The sequence below is a fragment of the Chaetodon trifascialis genome, chromosome 12 (assembly GCF_039877785.1).
Source record: "Chaetodon trifascialis isolate fChaTrf1 chromosome 12, fChaTrf1.hap1, whole genome shotgun sequence".
Classification (NCBI taxonomy): Eukaryota; Metazoa; Chordata; class Actinopteri; order Chaetodontiformes; family Chaetodontidae; genus Chaetodon; species Chaetodon trifascialis.
In genome coordinates, this window is record NC_092067.1 from 8,547,541 (window position 1) to 8,565,730 (window position 18,190).

General features: G+C 44.5%; 2 protein-coding genes across 6 annotated transcripts in view; one reads left to right on the forward strand and one right to left on the reverse strand.

Annotated features, from left to right (window-relative positions):
- The first annotated feature begins 371 nt into the window (after window positions 1-371).
- Window positions 372-3,540, forward strand: rpl8 (ribosomal protein L8). Its single transcript, XM_070976526.1, has 6 exons — window positions 372-416; window positions 1,040-1,183; window positions 1,284-1,425; window positions 1,828-2,046; window positions 2,196-2,311; window positions 3,344-3,540. Exons 2-6 carry the CDS (start codon window positions 1,046-1,048, stop codon window positions 3,500-3,502), a joined length of 774 nt encoding a protein of 257 aa, XP_070832627.1. The 5' UTR covers window positions 372-416; window positions 1,040-1,045; the 3' UTR covers window positions 3,503-3,540.
- An 898-nt stretch (window positions 3,541-4,438) lies between these two features.
- The window catches only part of usp9 (ubiquitin specific peptidase 9), a 40,692-nt gene continuing 26,940 nt past the window's right edge, over window positions 4,439-18,190 (reverse strand). For 2 of the 5 annotated variants that reach the window (XM_070975276.1, XM_070975273.1), the window contains 23 exons: window positions 18,018-18,155; window positions 17,665-17,802; window positions 17,146-17,312; window positions 16,937-17,045; window positions 16,645-16,791; window positions 16,340-16,486; window positions 16,011-16,218; window positions 15,695-15,915; window positions 15,359-15,546; window positions 15,098-15,271; window positions 14,842-14,983; window positions 13,998-14,754; window positions 12,199-12,322; window positions 11,892-12,117; window positions 11,010-11,139; window positions 10,687-10,872; window positions 10,136-10,356; window positions 9,940-10,028; window positions 9,688-9,844; window positions 9,329-9,541; window positions 8,448-8,477; window positions 6,694-6,792; window positions 4,439-6,539 (listed from right to left, as the gene is read on the reverse strand). In XM_070975276.1, coding sequence (XP_070831377.1) covers window positions 6,309-6,539; window positions 6,694-6,792; window positions 8,448-8,477; window positions 9,329-9,541; window positions 9,688-9,844; window positions 9,940-10,028; window positions 10,136-10,356; window positions 10,687-10,872; window positions 11,010-11,139; window positions 11,892-12,117; window positions 12,199-12,322; window positions 13,998-14,754; window positions 14,842-14,983; window positions 15,098-15,271; window positions 15,359-15,546; window positions 15,695-15,915; window positions 16,011-16,218; window positions 16,340-16,486; window positions 16,645-16,791; window positions 16,937-17,045; window positions 17,146-17,312; window positions 17,665-17,802; window positions 18,018-18,155 — 4,242 coding nt within the window. In that variant the 3' untranslated portion in view covers window positions 4,439-6,308. The remainder of the gene's footprint in view (window positions 6,540-6,693; window positions 6,793-8,447; window positions 8,478-9,328; window positions 9,542-9,687; window positions 9,845-9,939; window positions 10,029-10,135; window positions 10,357-10,686; window positions 10,873-11,009; window positions 11,140-11,891; window positions 12,118-12,198; window positions 12,323-13,997; window positions 14,755-14,841; window positions 14,984-15,097; window positions 15,272-15,358; window positions 15,547-15,694; window positions 15,916-16,010; window positions 16,219-16,339; window positions 16,487-16,644; window positions 16,792-16,936; window positions 17,046-17,145; window positions 17,313-17,664; window positions 17,803-18,017; window positions 18,156-18,190) is intronic. The other 3 variants (XM_070975277.1, XM_070975275.1, XM_070975274.1) reach the window with 2 other exon arrangements.

The window sequence follows — 18,190 nt, forward strand, 5'->3', positions numbered from 1 at the left end:
TTGCAGTGGCTGGTTCATCGGTAGGGGTACATGGGGAGGGGAAACGGGGCTGCAGAGCCCGAAGCTGCAGCTGATGTGTCTGGAACCAGAAAGGTGCAGGGACATCTGATTTCAGTACGAACTGCTTGCGAATTTGCCAACATTGATTAAATGTTAAATTAAAGGCTAACTGACGAGTGAAATGTAAACATTTCCGTAACTGATGTTCAGGGAGCAAAAGTAGCCCATTAGCCGAGCTAACAGGTTACTCTCTACCACTCATAAACAACATCCATGGATGACTCTGAAAAAACACTTATATCCTCTTACGCACACTACTTAGCTTACTCCACTTCCCATAATCCCCCTCGGTGATTTCTCCGGAAGAAAACCTCCGTTTTTCCCTTGCACTTCCTCTTTCCGTCAACGGAGTTTAGGTAGGACAGCTACTGTCTGATTCCCTTCCTTAAATCTGCTCTTAATCATGATTTTGTTTGTTCATCCACTTTAAACCTGTACTTCTAAATGTGCAGCAAATGTATAAGAATAAGACCTACTGAGTATTTTAACGACAGACCTGTGTTATAAAGCATTTTATTGGTTCTGTGTAGCTCATTGATGACATGGCGCTGTACCAGCGGTATGAAACGGCTAAAAGGCCGGTAGCCGCTATAGACCGGACGGATCTGGTGCTTGATATGAATCGTAGAGAGAAGCTACAAATAATTTAGCTTGTAGACAACTACAAAAATTGACAACACGTTACTCTGTGACTGTCAAAACCATAGGCTATGGTGTAATAACATATAGTAAGTTACGATACCTAGCTTGCTAGGCTAATAAGTTAGCTAACAACTTTGGAAGATTTTGTCACGAACACGTGAAGTTATGGTCGCTATCGACTGGCTTTTAGTCTTTTTCTAACGTGGCTGTTTGAGTGACTTAACGTAAGAAAGTGAATGTGCTAAAAACGTTAACTTGAGTTAGCATTAGCTGGAGGCCTCAGAGTTAGCATACACATGTCAACCTGGTAAATAACGCTCACTGTCGTCTGTTTCAGTACACGATGGGACGTGTGATCAGGGGACAGAGAAAAGGTGCGGGCTCCGTGTTCAAAGCCCACGTCAAGCACAGGAAAGGTGCCGCTAGACTCCGTCACGTTGACTTCGCTGAACGCCATGGTTACATCAAGGGGATTGTGAAGGTAAATGAAGACTGTGCCATTGAGAGCACACCAAATTAATGCCGGTTGTTGGTGAGTGTGCATTGTGACATTGATTTCCTCCGGTGGTCTTCCCTCTCAGGACATCATCCACGACCCCGGCCGTGGTGCTCCCCTTGCCAAAGTGGCCTTCCGTGACCCATACCGCTTCAAGAAGAGGACAGAGCTCTTCATCGCCGCTGAGGGCATCCACACCGGACAGTTCATCTACTGTGGCAAGAAGGGTAAGAAGCTAAATATACACTGAAGGGTTCTTCTCGCATGAAACTGGTGAACAATCTTTAATATGTGTTTGATAGTCATGTGTTGGTCCATGCCTAGCAGCTCTAACGTAAAGCTCTCTGTAGACATGGAATCTAACATGACTGGATCATTACAGATGATTACAGTCTGTGGTGCGTCTGCCATCACTCTGTTGGTTCTGTGTGTGTTTATGCTGCCTCATAATCTTGTATGTAAGGGCCCAATTTTAGATTTGCCAGCCTGTAAGAAGTGGCATCAAAAGACTGCTGTTAACAGAGCAGGTGTCCCTTTAAATGCAGTACTGGAATTGGGGTCGTAGCTGTTGGACTGCAGTGTATGATGTTTGAGTGTGAAGCTGTGCCTGACTGTGTGTCATCCCACAGCTCAGCTGAATATTGGCAATGTCCTGCCCGTTGGCACAATGCCTGAGGGAACCATCATCTGCTGCCTGGAGGAGAAGCCCGGCGATAGAGGCAAGCTGGCTCGCGCCTCAGGAAACTACGCCACAGTCATCTCCCACAACCCTGAGACCAAGAAGTCCAGAGTCAAGCTGCCCTCAGGCTCCAAGAAAGTCATCTCCTCTGCCAACAGAGCTGTAGTTGGTAAGGACCCTTAATGTCTGATGGAGCTCATGTTTCCTCATTGCCTCCATGACCCACTTGGTCATTTGTAGTACAAGGGTGCGTTTGTGAACTGAAGAATGTGTTTGCACCAGTGCACCTTTTGACCAGCTCTGCCCCCTGTGTTTCAGGTGTGGTTGCTGGAGGTGGCCGTATTGACAAGCCTATCCTGAAGGCTGGTCGTGCCTACCACAAGTACAAGGCCAAGAGGAACTGCTGGCCACGTGTCCGTGGTGTGGCTATGAACGTAAGTGAATGCGAACATATGGCGATTATGTTACCTGTGATGCAAACCAGATAAAACCAGTTTCATGCACCCACTATTTGTGTGGTGAGAATTAGACCAGCAAGGCCCGAGTTAGCGACAGAGAATAAGTGTAATTTACTGGGTGCACGTATGGATGCTGTTGAGATGGCTAAATTGTGAATAGATATCACTGGGATTTTGGTTTGTAATGTGTTGTTCCCATCTAACAGCCTTACTGTAGATGTCATGTTTACAGAACACAGGCAAAGGTTTAATACAGAGGTACTTAAATAATTCAATTTCCAATGAAGCATGAGGGAAGAGGGTGTTGTATGTGCTGAAAGAGCTGCAGACAGCATGGTTTTCTGTTCAAGGTAATGATTGACCTTTAACGTCTAGTCATTTCTGCCTGGTTCCCCACAAGCTCTCATAAACTATAGTAACTGGTTTCCAAACCTGTGTCAACAAGTTAGTTTTTCAGACTTTGTGCATATTAAGTGGAGCACTTCTGTAGATCAGAGGCGGTTCAGAGGGTGGGTCAGACTGTTTGTCCTGTAGAATATAGTCCAGTAACTGCTTCGTCCAACAAGGTGGCACTGACATGAGAAACAATATCTTCCTAATTGGATTGTGTTGGCTCAACCCCTCTGAGCATCAACATTTAAGGAAATCCATCACATGAAATAGAGGTGCTAAGAGTAAAAATGAAAAGACACGATTATGTCTCTAAAGCTACTACACTAAGCTAATCATTTTTCATGCGTTCACTTGAGTTGGAAGGCACTCTGCTGTATGCGTTGAAGACATTTTCAGTATAGCTTGTTTGTGACAGTCTCTGGGCAAAGTCTTCAGCAGGTTAGATGTTGTCTTTTAATGCACATTCATGCTGACACTGAAGCAGCACATTGGGGAAAGGCAGAGGAGGAAGTCGGGGGTTGAGTCTTGCTGCCTGGCTCAATGTGACGATGCCCTCACATGACAAATCTTGGTTTCTCAGACTGATGTTCTTTTTTTTTTTTTCTCCCCACACAGCCTGTTGAGCATCCCTTCGGTGGTGGTAACCATCAGCATATTGGCAAACCCTCAACAATCAGGAGGGATGCACCTGCTGGTCGCAAGGTCGGTCTTATTGCTGCCCGACGTACAGGCAGACTGCGTGGAACAAAGACCGTGCAGGAGAAGGAGAATTAAATGTGACGCTCTTGATAATAAAATCTGTTCCAAAAGAATTTGCTCTTTTGCTTAATTTCTTGGCACGCGCACACACACACGGTCAAATATGGGACAGGCGTTTACATTTGAAATTGCAGTGATCAAAATGATCAGTTGCATCACGACAAATGCATAAATGGGCTTAAAGGAGCAGCAGCACAGGTGGAATTAAATCAATGACGGCTGAGTTCCATTTAGCTGCTTCAGTTTCAGGGTCCTAATATTGCTGTTACATGGTCATGACTTACTGGAACGCTTGACACAAGTGCTTGTTAATATTATCAATATCTGAGCTCTTCCTACCATGACAAGTCAAAAAAATACTCTTCATCCCAAAATGGCGAGCCAGCAGTAAATCCTACCTTCATTGCTCCTTATGCTTCTGTAACACCCAAATTTCCCCTCTTGGCTTTCAGTAAGCAATTAATCTCAATTTTTTTTTGAAGGTTTTCATTTGTTTAACCAATTTTAAATATGTAAATTCAGCTTTTGATCATTTTGGAGAGTGTAGTTTGTGGTGGTATACTGGCAGCTGTCTCTATTATTTTGTCCACCCCATGTTTAATAGGGTGGGCTAAGTCATAGTTCAATAACAGCAAAACCACATCCACCAAGACTTCATTGTAGGACCATTGTCAGGCCACAGGAGTTTAAGCACAGTGTAGATCACATGGAAACTGAAGTCAATGGAGTCCCTTAAAGAGGGATCAAGAGTCATGTGACCACTGAGAGTTAAATTATCCTCATGGAGTCTACTCACTGTCTTAATTGATGCAGAGTCAACCAAACTAATCACACCACCAGCTGGTATCAAACAGTACAGCACTGAAGAGTGAGTTCATATAACTGGATTCTGTCTGGATGAACGTCAGCGATGCTCACTGATGATGTCCGCTACTAAAAATGAGACACAGGCAAGATTCCATGTTCTTTATTTGCTAAGGGCGCAATGCTTTTTTTTTTGTTATATTTCTGTGCACAAAAAACCTCACAAAGTGAAAGTCCACATCGCGACTGTAGCTCCAGAATTCAACGTCACACCATGGCCAAAACAAAAGTCGGCAAAAAACAGGGCGCAGAACTCTGTACAGTCAATATCTTCTTTAAAAATAACACAAGGACAAAAATGTTCCTCTTAAATCAAATTCTATTTTTAGTGAAATACAACAAAATAAATTCTATAAAATAAGAGCAAAATATTTAAATATAATACGATGGGCAGAATATTTTCATTTGCAGGAGTATTTGGTATGTTTTAGACAAAAAAAAAAAAAAAAAAATCAAAAAAATACATGCATTCAAGTTACCAATTAAATACAGTATTTACTGATGTTTACCTTTTACTCCTACAGAATTACAAGTTAGCTCAAGTTGCAACATGACTTACCAGCCGCTATTCTTACGGTACAACCCTGCTGTGGAACCTGTTCTACACGGAGCGAGGAGGCGAGGGTCTCACTGCCGCCCGGGACCGCTTCATCCCGAACGGCGGCGAGGCGCCAAACCTGACCGGCCCCGTGGCAGAGAGGAAGCCGATGGGCACAAGTCTGTCTACAACTAGGCTCTATTGAAGAGACAGAAGCAAACCACACGGTCTATTATACACCAGATAGCCCAGTGCAGCAATTCTGTTGCATATGTGTGTTCATTTTTCAGAATTCCTAAAGATGAAAGCTAAGCTGTCTATCCCACCGAAACTGACTGCCAAATGTGAAGTTGGAGGATTATAATGTGCAATTGAAAAGCCACTTATTCATACATTGGTTCAAAATATCGCCCTCATTGTAGATAGGGTAGATGAGTAGAAAAAAGAAGAACAACAAAAAAACCTAAGGGTAAGAAAACCCCTCTGGAGATGTGGATTAAGAACAGCTTTAGGTTGTTATGATCACAAGTCTTCCCTTGGGCTACACTATTCTGGTGAGAAGCCATGCTAAATGTTACAGCATATTAACTAGAGCTTCAAAAAGGATTGAATTAATAACCAGAACAAACAAACCAAAAAAAAAAAAAGAAAAAGAAAAGAAAAAAAGAAGGCAATGAGTTTCAGAACAATGTTGCATCACTGCTTTTTCACGTCAACCGAACACCGTAAAAGTCCACCCAACCATTCCACAACTCACACTAAAACCAACCACAGCTCGTGAGTTGATTTGGCATCGGTCATAAGGTTGCCAAGGAGCTTAAGAATAATAATATAATTATGATAATAACAATGCGTCCTTCTACAGTTGAATGACCAGTAACCGTCCGATGGTAGAACAAACTTTACTGCTGAGCATGGGTGATAAAACAAAGAGGAGTTGTTGTCTTCTTACAGTTTTTTTTTTTTTTTTTTTTTTGGGCATTTTTCTTATTTATAATATCCATTTTGTTTTCCATAATATCTGCAACATCTCCCAACAGCAAACCACACAGAGTTATGCTACTGGGGGATCTGAACAGTCAAAAACATTAACATACTATGTACACCTTTTCGTCTCGGAGACAAGCGCATCAGCATCGTCGGCTCTGGGTAAATTTGTTTTCTTTATTAGAACTCTTGTCCACTCCCTCGCCTCTGCAGCCGCCAGCAGGCCCCTGTCACACGGTCAGGCAGCCCCAGGCCAGGGAAGAGCACCTCCCGCTGGCCGATGGTGGGGGAGGCCTGGCTCTGCCCTGCCCTGGGGCCAGAGAGAGAGAGAAAGAGAGAGAGGGGCCCGGCAAGGAGCCCTGTTGACCGAAGGATGAGAGGAAGGAGAGCGGGACGATGGAGGCTCGAGGCACAGCAGAGGGCGAGGGGATGTTACTCCTTAGGCGGGGCAGGTGCTGGGGTCGAGGTGGGGGCGGGGGCGACCTCCTCGGTGCTCTCCCAGTTCTCTTGTGCTCGCGGGCCTGGACCAGGAGTGGGACCAGGGGCAGGGGCGGGGGTCTGGGTGGGACCTGGAGTCGGGGCAGAGGCAGGACCAGGACGTTGGGGGTTGTTCATGTGCTGAGCGGCGGGCCCGGTGTACGGCTGCCCGTGGGGGTGGTTGTTCTGTTCAGGAGGAGAAAGTGGACAAAAATCAGTGGACGGGAACTACATCATTACCCTGGGTGATATGTTCCCTCATTATCATCAAACATGGCTGCTCATCTTTGACTCCTCCATGGCTTCTTATCCTTTTTACGGGGCTGGATGTAGACACTACCTGCTGAAACTGGGTGGTTCCAGGAGAATGTGGGTACAGAGAGGTGTCCTCAGGTGGGGAGGAGTCTTGATCATCAGGTGCTTCCTGTTCATCTGGCTCCTGACAGACATTGAGATAAACGTTACCACAAATCAACACCACACAGAGCAGAAATTGCTAGTTTATTTGAACAAAACAGTGGCTGCAACATTAAGCTTCTGCATGTCAGTGTGACATAATGAATAGGTTGTGTGGGGAAGTCAAATTTCCTTCTGTTATCAAGTAAAATGAGGTTTATATGATATTTGATAATGTGTGTGGGTGGACTCTACACCTCAACGCATCGTCTCAGCACCAGAGCTGCTGCTAATTCTCTGAAAAAGAGCGAACAGAAAGTGCTCATGACCCCTCACTCTACTGTGGAGGTTAATGTCAATGTGAAATATGACCGTGAGAAATAACTCCAGCCTCATCATTTAACAACTATCAATCATGTGTCTGTGTGACAAGGGAAATTACAGTTATGTGCAAGTGTGTGGATGAACATAATTCAAACATGTAGCCACAAGTAGAAAAACAACAGAACCTTGGGCTATTAACACAAACGTCTAGCATGTTAAACTCATGCACTATAAAACGCCATCACAACAATCATCCTTGTCTACTCTGTCTTTTTCAATACAGCTATTATCCTTTATCTCTCTACAGATGGGATATCAAAACTGTGCCCCTCTCTACAGGCTACTAGATTTTAAACTACACCTGATTTGATGCCAATAGAAAGTGAGGAGGTCGAACTGTCCCAATTATCTAAAGGAGTGGTTCTCCCAACTAACAAACAGGTAAGTTCAGTCTTTTCAAAGTTAACAGGTAACTACCAAAAAGCCTGGAAATATGGATCCTCTGTAATAACATGATGGGAGACACAAAGCTGCTAAATGCACAGTACAGTCCTGGTGTCACAGTTGAAATACTGTAACTGCTCCTGAACACTGAGACTAAGAGTTTTCAATCAGATGCAGGTAGCTGTCAGCATCACAGTTTAGGTTGGGAAGAAGCAAAAACTGGCGAAAGAGCTCTAGATTGAGATGGAGGACTGACTACGTCAGTGATGTTGCTTTGGCGAATCACTGGGACTGGCAACAGGACAGCAAGAGAACAAAGATCTGTTCACTGTGTGCAGCTGCAGAACAGGATTTCTCTTGCTGGTTAGACTGTGTAGCATCTCACAGGCAGCCTGTCTACCTCTCCTCTCACTGTACCTTTGAACAGGGTGGCAATTTTTCACTTTGTCATTTATCTATGGGCATGATCTGTCTTGCTAACACGCCATCGACATGTACAGAATTCTGTGTAGTGTAAGAGATAGAAAAACAATAATACACATGTCAAAGGGTCAAATACTGGAAATCAAAGTGCTGACAACTCAGTGCTAATTAATTGACTGTCTATAAATCATTCTGGCAGTTTATATGAACACAGCCATCCTTTAAACTCCTGTGCTGAACTATTATTTAACATTTTGTGTCACATAAATACAAATGAGGAGTCCCGAAACAAAACTGACGTAGTGGGAAAAACTATGGGGACTCAACATGTCAATGTTTCTATCCTCTGCCATGGACTATTCAAGCTACAGGAAACTAAAAAAGTCTAACTAACAAGTGTTAACTGTGTTGCAGGGCTATGCATCGACAACTGTTCATTGTTTCTCTGCTGATACTTCAATTTTGTTCCATTTCCTTCCTTTATGTTGTGGTGCCTGGAATACTGACCTTCCCTGGGATTCCCTGAGTACACTTGAGCTGTGTATGGAATATTACAGGAGAAGTGTGTCATTTTACTGGATTTTTCAACATAAAAATACAAGTAACTTATTTTAAGTGAGGACAAAAAATGATATTTGTATGCATTGTGAACTGCAGCCATGAATTCATACAATTCAGCATAGTAAAACATGTCATAGTGGTAGCTCAGAGAGGGCATTTACATTCAATGGCATGTTGGAAACACTAAATGGGTCCAATGAGTTAACCAGTTGGTCATTACGTCCACTAAATGATCAGATAGACAAAACCTTTAATCTATTGTTAAAATAGTCGATAATAAATACTCTGGTCATCCTTGTACTCAATGGATCCCTTCAGTGCTGTTCCTTATGTACACCCAGTTAAAAGCTGGTTGTGTTATGCCATTCAGTGGGATGTTGTGTTGAAGTGATCAGGGTGTTCTGGCTGTTTTGGCTCAGTCATACAGTATTTCTGTGGGGTTTTTCTGTTATCTTCATTACTGTTATAACATGCTTCCAAAGCTACCTTCACTATGTTTTACTGTCATGTTTTTAGGTCATTTTCAATATTCGTGTGACCTTCTTTAGTCTCATATTTTTGCCTCTAACAGAAAGACCCCCTCCCACACTGGTGCTTGACTCTAAGTCTGACAGGACTGCAGTGGTTTTGAACAGCTGTTCCAAACTTCAGATGCTTCGTCTTGACCCTGCATCACATATAAGTAATGTCCTACAGCTTTAGATACTATTATGGTTTGGCTCCGTAAGACTGGAAGATAATGTTAATGTGGCATTTGGCAAGTGTGTGTGTGTGTGTGTGTGCGTGTGTGTGCGTGTGTGTGAAGGGTAGAGTGTCAATGCCATTACCTCCTCAGGACAAAGTTCACAGGCTTTGGCCAGAGTCATACGTGCACTGTGTGACCGCTCCAGGAAATAGCCGTTGGATGTCTCGTTGCTCTGAACTGGAGGGGACCAGTTGTTGTAGGTGTACTGGGGGTTCCCTGTGTATGGCCTCCTCTCCAGCTCGTCCCCTAACCACTCCACTGCCCACGTCCACTTTCGCTTCAGGTCACCATTACTCTGTATGCACGAGGAGAACATGCTGATGGGCATACTGTATGTGTACCCATGAACACAGTAGGCACAGTTCCCTTTCCTTAATGCGTAAATTAACTTAAAGAAAGTTGGTCTGACAACAGGAGAGCAGAAGAGAGAGATAAATGTACCTGTAGAATCTGGTAAGCCACAGAGCAGTTGCTAAAGAGAGCCACCATGCACTTAATGCACTGGTATGCCCGTTTCTGGTAGTGGTTCTTGGAGCGCTGGATGGTGTCAAAAAGCCCATCTCGGTCGTCGGGAATGCCCTTGAGCACATTGTGGATCCTATGCGATCAAACAGGGAAAGGAGAAATTCAAACTCTGATCACATTCAAAACAATGAAGCACTCATAATTTACACACAAAGCGATCAGCCTGACCTGTGTGTCTGCCAGGAGTCCTCAATGAGCAGGATTTGTAGCAGCAAGTCCAGGTAAGGCCTCAGCTCATAGGTGTAGGAGTACGCCACCTGCACACAGCACATATATAACCTGAAGATAGGGTCCAGTGGAAGCAAATGTTCCACCTACAGAATTATGGATGTCCCATTTGTCTCAAGAAGCACAAGCGATTTACCTGCCAGAGCAGCTCACTGAGCACAGTGGAGGAGAACTGAGGGTTCTCCCAGCAGCTGAAGCGAAGCAGCTTCACAGTCTCCTCAGAGTTGCTGCAGTCCTCGATGATCTTCTTCACGTAGCTGGTCCTCACAAACAGGATCTCTGCCACCAGCTGTTGCACAGGCATCACTGGGGCCGTCAGGTTGGTGTCACCATACGGGTTAGGGAGAGGAGGGTTACCTGGAGAGGGTAGAGGAGGAGAAATTTAAAGAAATATAGGTCATCACTAGAGACCGTTTCACAGAGTTTCAGCTTTTTTTTTTATTCAGGGTTGTACATGTCTTTTATTCTTGATCTCTGAAAGCCCTCAGCTCCAAGCTCTGCCTAAACAACACAGAGGCTCAGAGTAGCTGCACTGTCAGTCACTAAATCCTGAGCAAGGATGAAAATCCTCATTGGACTCCAGCTCACCGCATCCCGAACCATCCCAGGCTATTTTGTAAATAATTACTGGCTCGTTTGAGCTCAGTTCATGTCATGTTGTCTGTGGCTGAAGAGTAAAGCACTCACCATTGATGGAGGACTGCATGCGTGAGGAGACATCACAGCAACGAACCAGCTGTGAGACCACAGTGTAGAGCTTGCCCAGCTCAGCGTACTGGTACTTAATGGGAGGGCCGGGACCCTCATCCAGAGCGACCAACATGAAAGTGGCAGGGACATTCAGCTTCAATAGCTGGGTCTTTTCTGCCAAGCCTGTGTGTGACAGGAGTAGTGAAGGGGGAAACAGCAGAATGTTCAGTCCCTATCTAATTATCACTTATATTTTGCATAAACCTTGCTTGTACAATTCACTAAGGAGCAGATGTAGACGACAGCAGTGTGACGCTTACCCAGATTGGCATACATAACAAAGAGGTTGAAGTACTGCTGCAGGTGACGGCCGTGTTCAGAGACCTCTCTTCTGAGCAAGTTGAGTACAGCTCTCAACAGGTGGTCACTTAGACTGAGGTTATCACAGCCCTGATGCACACACAAGGAAACAGACAAACCACCACAGGGTTACATTAGTTAACAGCACGAGACAGGAACCCCGTCAGCAATAACGTGACACAAGCTGCTTAAAGTATCTTCCAGAAATATGCGATTCAAACTGCTTCAAGTGTATTCCAGAAAGTCCTAATAAAAGCCCAGTTTCCACAGAGTTATGGCGCATTTCAATTATACAGTTCCAGCTCTACTCGACTCGGTTCTACTCTACTCGGTTTGGTTGAGTTTCCATTACAATTGAGTACTTAATAGTACCTCCTCAATGTAGGCGGGGTCGTCATACCACGGCTGAGCGAAACTGCCATGACGTCAATTTGTACGCGACGCAAACAGAGCCGACAAACAATGGAGGACATCGAGGCGATGTATTTGCTGCTCGGTTTGTGGCTTTTTGTCACACACAAAGCAAGAGAAGAAACCCAGAAAAGGCTTCGGGCAGCCATTTCCCTCGAGTGAGAATAAAGAATAAAGTCAGAGGTTGCTGTTGCCCGGCGTGTTGGACGTCGCAGACCAGTGACGACACTCTCCGGCCAATCAGTGGCCGACAGGCTGTTGACGTCACACATATAGTATCGCTTCTACTCGCTTGGAACCTCGCCAGAGCAGATACTAAAAATAGTATCGGGTACCAGGTACTATCCCTAATGGAAACACAAAACAACCGGGTAGAGTCGAGTCGAGCCGCGCTAGTGGAAATGTGGCATTAGCTACAGTCCAGCACCAACCTGAGCAGAGGGTCCAGGCGAGGCGGTGGGGGAGGGGCAGGGGCCGTCTTGCAGGGAGAAGTGAGCGATGAAGACGATGAGCTTGGCAAAGGCCCCACGGACCTCAGCACTCGGGCACTCAAGCAGGTATTCCGAGAACCGGTTGGGGTACGCAAACAGAACGTTGTGTGCAAACCAATAGCGTACATTCTTACTGTGTCTCAGCAGGATGCAGAGGGCATCGTACCTGGAGGGAAGGACAAGGAGAATATTTAGAGAGAAGGATAAAACAGAGAGAAAAACCCCAAAACAGACAGATGGAGCTTACCAGTCACTGGCAGGACCCCGTACTACTTTCTTGGTGTGAAAACCTGTGCTGAAGAGAAACCTGGCAGCCAGCTGAGCACTTATCATAGCAATCTCCTCTGCCTCTGGCAGAAGATGGTCTTGTCCTGATAAAAAGAAAGCAGTGATTCATAAGACACAGGTGAAATCTTCAATTTGCTTAGACAGTTGCCAGCTTATGTTATGGTACTTGAGAAAACTCTGAAGCTACACTCAGAGACCAAAGTATACAGCTACATTTTCCTCATTGTCGGATAACACTGCTAAACTACTACCAAACACATATTCTGTCACTTATAAGCAATAATTTGATGTCAATAATAACAACAGAGAAATACACAAAGCAAATTCCTTAAACGCGGATATGTACAGTGTACACCACAACACACATTAACGTACATTGTAGTCTGCAAGTAGTAGGGGCACTGACACACTTTCCTTTGTTTTGCTTCTGTCATACACAACATTGAAGTTGAAATTAAACCGTCAATATCACTCATTTGTCTTTCACCATATATACAATTACTCATCTTCAAATTGAAGCTGACAGCTAACTCTTTAACCTCATGGTAATTATTTCATTCCAAATCCAATGTGTTGGAATACAGAGTCAACACAAATAAACATCTCTGCCTACTAACAGAAACTACTTTATATACATCACATTAGAAATAGTGATGCTAGAGATACTGAACACCAGGAAATCGCATCTCATCCTAATTCAACCCACAAACATTAAATATGTGTGGATGGTAACAGGGCAAGTGGAAAGTAGTGAGCTCAGAAAGCGAGGCAGCAGTGATTAGGCTCAGAGCAAGCTACAAAAAGGGTCAAGTGTGTCGGGCCAATCAATATGTCAAATCATACATCCAAACAAACATTCTGGGTCAATAGGTCAGTCGGTGGATTGTCTTAAAATCTGCGCACAAAGTTTGTTTTTAAAAATCATTGCAAAGTAGCAAACAAAACCTACTATCCATTCATATACTTCATGTTCAAGATCTGAATCATTCTGTCCCCATCAAATGCTTCTGTACAGACTGCCCTCAAATATTTATTTTCCTGTGGAACATTATGGGTCTCTGGCTCCATTAATAATGCATTACAGAGGCAGTGCATTTCTCGGTAGCCCACGCTAAACACTACTGACCACTAGTTCTTTCCACAGGGATGCTGTGTATTAGCATCACTTTGAAATACATTTCTTTAGATAAACAAGCCAGAGATTATGATACAATGCTCATGGTAGCTGCTGTATCTTTGAGAGGCTTTGAAATGCACAGCAGATGCATGACAAGGACTGCAAACCTGCTCAAAACACTGAAAGAGCCCTCTGTTACTGGATATGCAGCGTCATGACTGGAGGAATGACATAATACTGAGCAGCTGTAACATATCACATGCCTCACATTGTGTCACTCTCCCTATCTTGTACACACAGGAGCTGAACTGTACATTTGTAGCGTCAGCCATTCCTTATCGGGTATTTTGTCGATCTCTGATGTGTTTACCCATGTTGTGGAACAAAAACATAACACAGCAGTCATTTACCAAAGCAGAATCTGCTGCAACAGCCAGCTTTTGTGTGGGTCTTTGTTGCAGTTTATGTTTCCAGAGTTTATGCAGTGCCTCGAAAACATCCCACCCGTGGTTTGAGTTGAGCTTAAGTGGCTACCTGCTCTGAGTTTTTTTCTATCTTCTAATATACAATAATACACAAGGTTCACTGAATTACTTTTTCATTTAAAAAATCTTTGCAGCACACATAAAAATGATGCATACCTGGAGGAGGGTTTAAATAGACACTGTTACAGGTCAGAAGTTTCTTAATGAACTGGAAATATTCCAGGCTGTATTGCATTCGGTTGTGCATGAATTGGACGTTCTGCTTGCGGACGCTGCACTCGATGACACCAGGCATCTTGACCTGATGCGGCTTGGTGGAGGAGATGGTCAACTCCGAGATGTATTTGACAAGCTCGCTGTCCTTGTCCAATGAGTCCATACGCTCATAGAATAGGATGTAGGCATTCCACCAGCGCTTCTGCCTGCGGTACGACATCCTTTTCATCATATGATCAAACACCTCGCCCATGTATTCTCCTCCAAAGCACTGGTTCTTCATCTCCTCCTCATCGTCCATCTTGCACTCAGTCACATCACCATCATCGAACTTATACCAGCGGTTCTTCTCGCCGTCACCCCCATTCCTCTGGATTATGTAGGAATAGTAGTGTCCGCCGCTGGCCTGGCCTGAGTGGACCAGCACTCCCACCAGACGATACTTCGAGCTGCCTGGAGGTGTGGGCTCAGAGGGCTCGTTCTGTTGGATGACCTGGTTCTCCGGGTTGACGTCATCGCCCTCCAGCTTGGCCACACCAGCTACAGTGTATGGCTCCATGTCCAGCTCCCTGGGGAACTCAAAGTAGTCATTAAACTTGATGGCACACTCCCTCTCCCAGTCATAGTCAAAGCGCTTCAGCTGGATGGCCAGGACAGGCGGCAGCTTCTTAATCAGGAGGCGCTTCACTGTGTCCACCTGACAAGAGGAACAAACATTGCAGGTTACCTCTTTACAATCAGAGTCCGACACTGGCTGTTGACCAGCTGAGTGCTCCATTCTCACCTTCTTATTACACTTCTCACAGTGGTAGGCATTGGCCCCCTCAAGCAGATCTCCTTTAACATACTGCTCCATGGAGTCCAACAGGTTCTGGTGATTTCTGATGTCTACATTGAGTGTTGTGAACGACTCTTCACACTCATACCTGATGACACAACAAGTGATTAGGTAACAAGATCCCAAGGTGGTCTCAAGTTTGTATTTCTGAAATTACTGAAATATTCCCGCAACAAAGCATGGGGAAGAGGACAGTGCTCACCTGTGGGGGCATCCCTGACAGATCTTCTGGTCAGCAAAGGACCCCCCCAGCACCTTGCTGAGCATGGCAGGGTGGCCCAGGGCTTTTAGAGCTTCATCCAGACTGTCCACCAAAGAGTTGAAAAACTCCAGAGCATCATGCTGCTCCCGCAAGTTCACCGGCTCACCCCATAACCTACAACAGAGAAATGTAGACATCAGCAACTACAGAAAAGGCAAAATGCAGATCCAGTCAAAAATTACTGTTGTGTCTTTGAAATACCTGAATTGTTTCCAGAATCCCCTTGGAACATAGTACTGCAGTCTGGATGCAGCCAGGTGTCCAAAAATGACTTGCAGATGACGGAGTACCCCAATGTTGTACTCTTTCCTGTCCTCTGACTTACTGGAAGGTTTGTCATCAAACTGATGGTGGTAGCTGAACACCTCATCACGAGGGTCCACGTTACTCTGTGGTGACAGAATGTACCGATGAAACAAACATGTCTCCACATGCACAACCGGTCTTTACTTTTTATTTCATCCGGGGAGACAAGACTAAAGAGTAATGAGCACATTTTGATCAGATGATTTGTATTCCAACAAATTCTCACTGTACCTCATTCTCCTGCTTCTCATCCCCTGACATGTCATCATCCACATCAGTGCCTGTGCCCTCAATGGCTAGGATGCCATTGCGGATTGGAGGGATCATGTACAGCTGCTGAATGACAGAGTTCATATAACAGGTGGCCCCGGCGTTCTTTAAACCTACAAAGCCTTTGTTGGGCCGTGGCCCCACTGGAGGCAAGTACTCCCACTCTGTCAGTGTCTCACAACCTGGAAAATGAAGTAAGGTGCAACACATGCATGATGTAATTTCATAACATTTAGTGAAATGCATTGGTGAAATCTCTACGCTGGTGCCTCCCTACCTAAGTAGTACATATCAGTTAGGGTGTCCACTATTTGCTTGAGGTTGCGGACACAGCCCACAGCCAGTGCTACCAGGAGCTCAAAGCCGGCGTTGATGGAAGCAGGGGTGCTGCAAACTGGAATGGCTTGCTCTGTGGGGAACTCCCCACTCTTCATGTACTGCAAGTACACATTAGATGCTGGGAAGATGAAGTCATCAATCAGCTCCTAATCAAGAAGAAAGAGAAATGTTTTTTTAGTAATGTTTTTGGAAAGGAGAAAGAATGACAGTGTGGGTGGTTTTCTTCTCTTTTTATTAACTGTTTCAGGTATGGTCCGTTTGTTGTACCTTAATGAGGTTTGCTCCTCCTTTCTCACAGCCGATATAATATTTCTTTTCTGGTGTCTGGAAGGCTAAAAGCTCTTTGGTGACTCCAAGGTGGCCCTCCAGGATGGTCTCCTCCACACCGGTCTCTCCTGTCCTCTTAACCTCATCCTAGTAAAAGCGAACATGTTGTGCACCATCAGCTCAGGCCCACACTCAATTATGAGGGACAAACAATAATAACAATAATAATAACTGAAACAGGCCTTTTTAGGGGGCATAACACGTAGTAGAAGGATATACAAAAAACAGGGCATGAACATTTTTACCCTTATCCTTTTCAGCCAGTCGATCTCATTGTTGAGGAGCACCTCAGCATTTGGCAGGTTGATGTTGCTGTTATAGGCATAGTTCAGAAGATGTCTAAGTAAAGTGAAGTAGTCTCCAGCATGTTTGGCTCGCTCCTTGGCTGTACTCTGGACATGGACAATATAAAATTAGGGTCTTGTAAGCGGTTAACTGTTAATATGTCTGTAACTGTGTTGATGCTTTATAACATATACAAAAAAAGATGAGAGATAAGTGTTAGTGTCTACGAACACAGGGCATATAGCCACTCACCCCCAGCACAGTGAAGAGGAGGGTGATAAAGAAGAGGAGAGGTCGGTGGCCCATACAGCACCTAGTTGCCATGAGGAAAAACTGCTCCTGGGCCATTTGACGCACAGATCTGTTTAATACAAATGACAAACATCACTCACATGAAATTCTGTGAGAACTATTAAAGGCCAGAAATGGCAACTGGTTGGCACACATCCTGATGTACTTACTTGCTGTGACAGTGTAGCAGCAAGTCTATGATAAAGGTCTGCCAAGCCTTTTCTTTACTGAGCGTGTCCAGAGCCGTGGGCATGAGGGCAAAACACAGTGTCATCACTTCCAGGGCCTCGCAACACACCTGCTCATCTTCCCCATCTGGCTCCTTAGCTGCATTTGTCTAACAAGAAAACAAAAGATGTAGACAGAGATGCAACAATACATACAGCACTGCATTGCACTGCTAATCCCTTGAAAGTCCATTGAGACTAACAAGCTCTTTGTCATTTGGTTGCACCTTACTTAAAGCTTGAGACCCTTGGGGACTGAGTTTTTACTGCCCCGCCTGTCCTGTCCTCCAACAGTCTGCATCTATTATGGAGTGAAGTGCAGCACAGACTTCCGTAATGGAATAAAGTCTGTGCTGTCACTCTGATGGAGTTCCTGCATTCTATTAAATTTATTAGATTTGTGTTGTTTTCTAAAATAATTGGACAAGATTCAACAAGACGCAAAACTCAAAGGCAGCTTACCTTTTCATATATCTTGCTGATTTCTTCGTTTGAACTGAAGACAAGCTGCACTGTACCACAGCCTGATGCCCACACTATTTTCTGGACCGCTCGGATCACACAGATGTCTGGGATGTACTTTGATGCCTGGAAGAAATTCTGGTGAAAAAAATCGTCCCATATAACCATTAACACAGACAGCATGACTCAACAAAAACAGATCTACTCAACTAGAACATACATTTCTTACAGTTCTCATCTTTATGTACGACCAACACTACATTAACTATTGAAAACTATTTCGATATTTATCCTTAAATTACTAGATCAGTGCCCACAAAAATTATTCATTAAATTACCATTAAAATACTTACATTTTCTGTTACTTCATCAGAAATCTGCTGGGCCAGGCGGATGGCTACATTGCGCAGCATGCATTCTGAGGCAGGGTTTGGGATGTTTTGCAGGGCGCTCTGGAGGACCAGGGCCTGGTCATGAGTGGCCTGATTAATCTGTAGAAAAGGCAGAGCAGGTGATGAGAAAGATG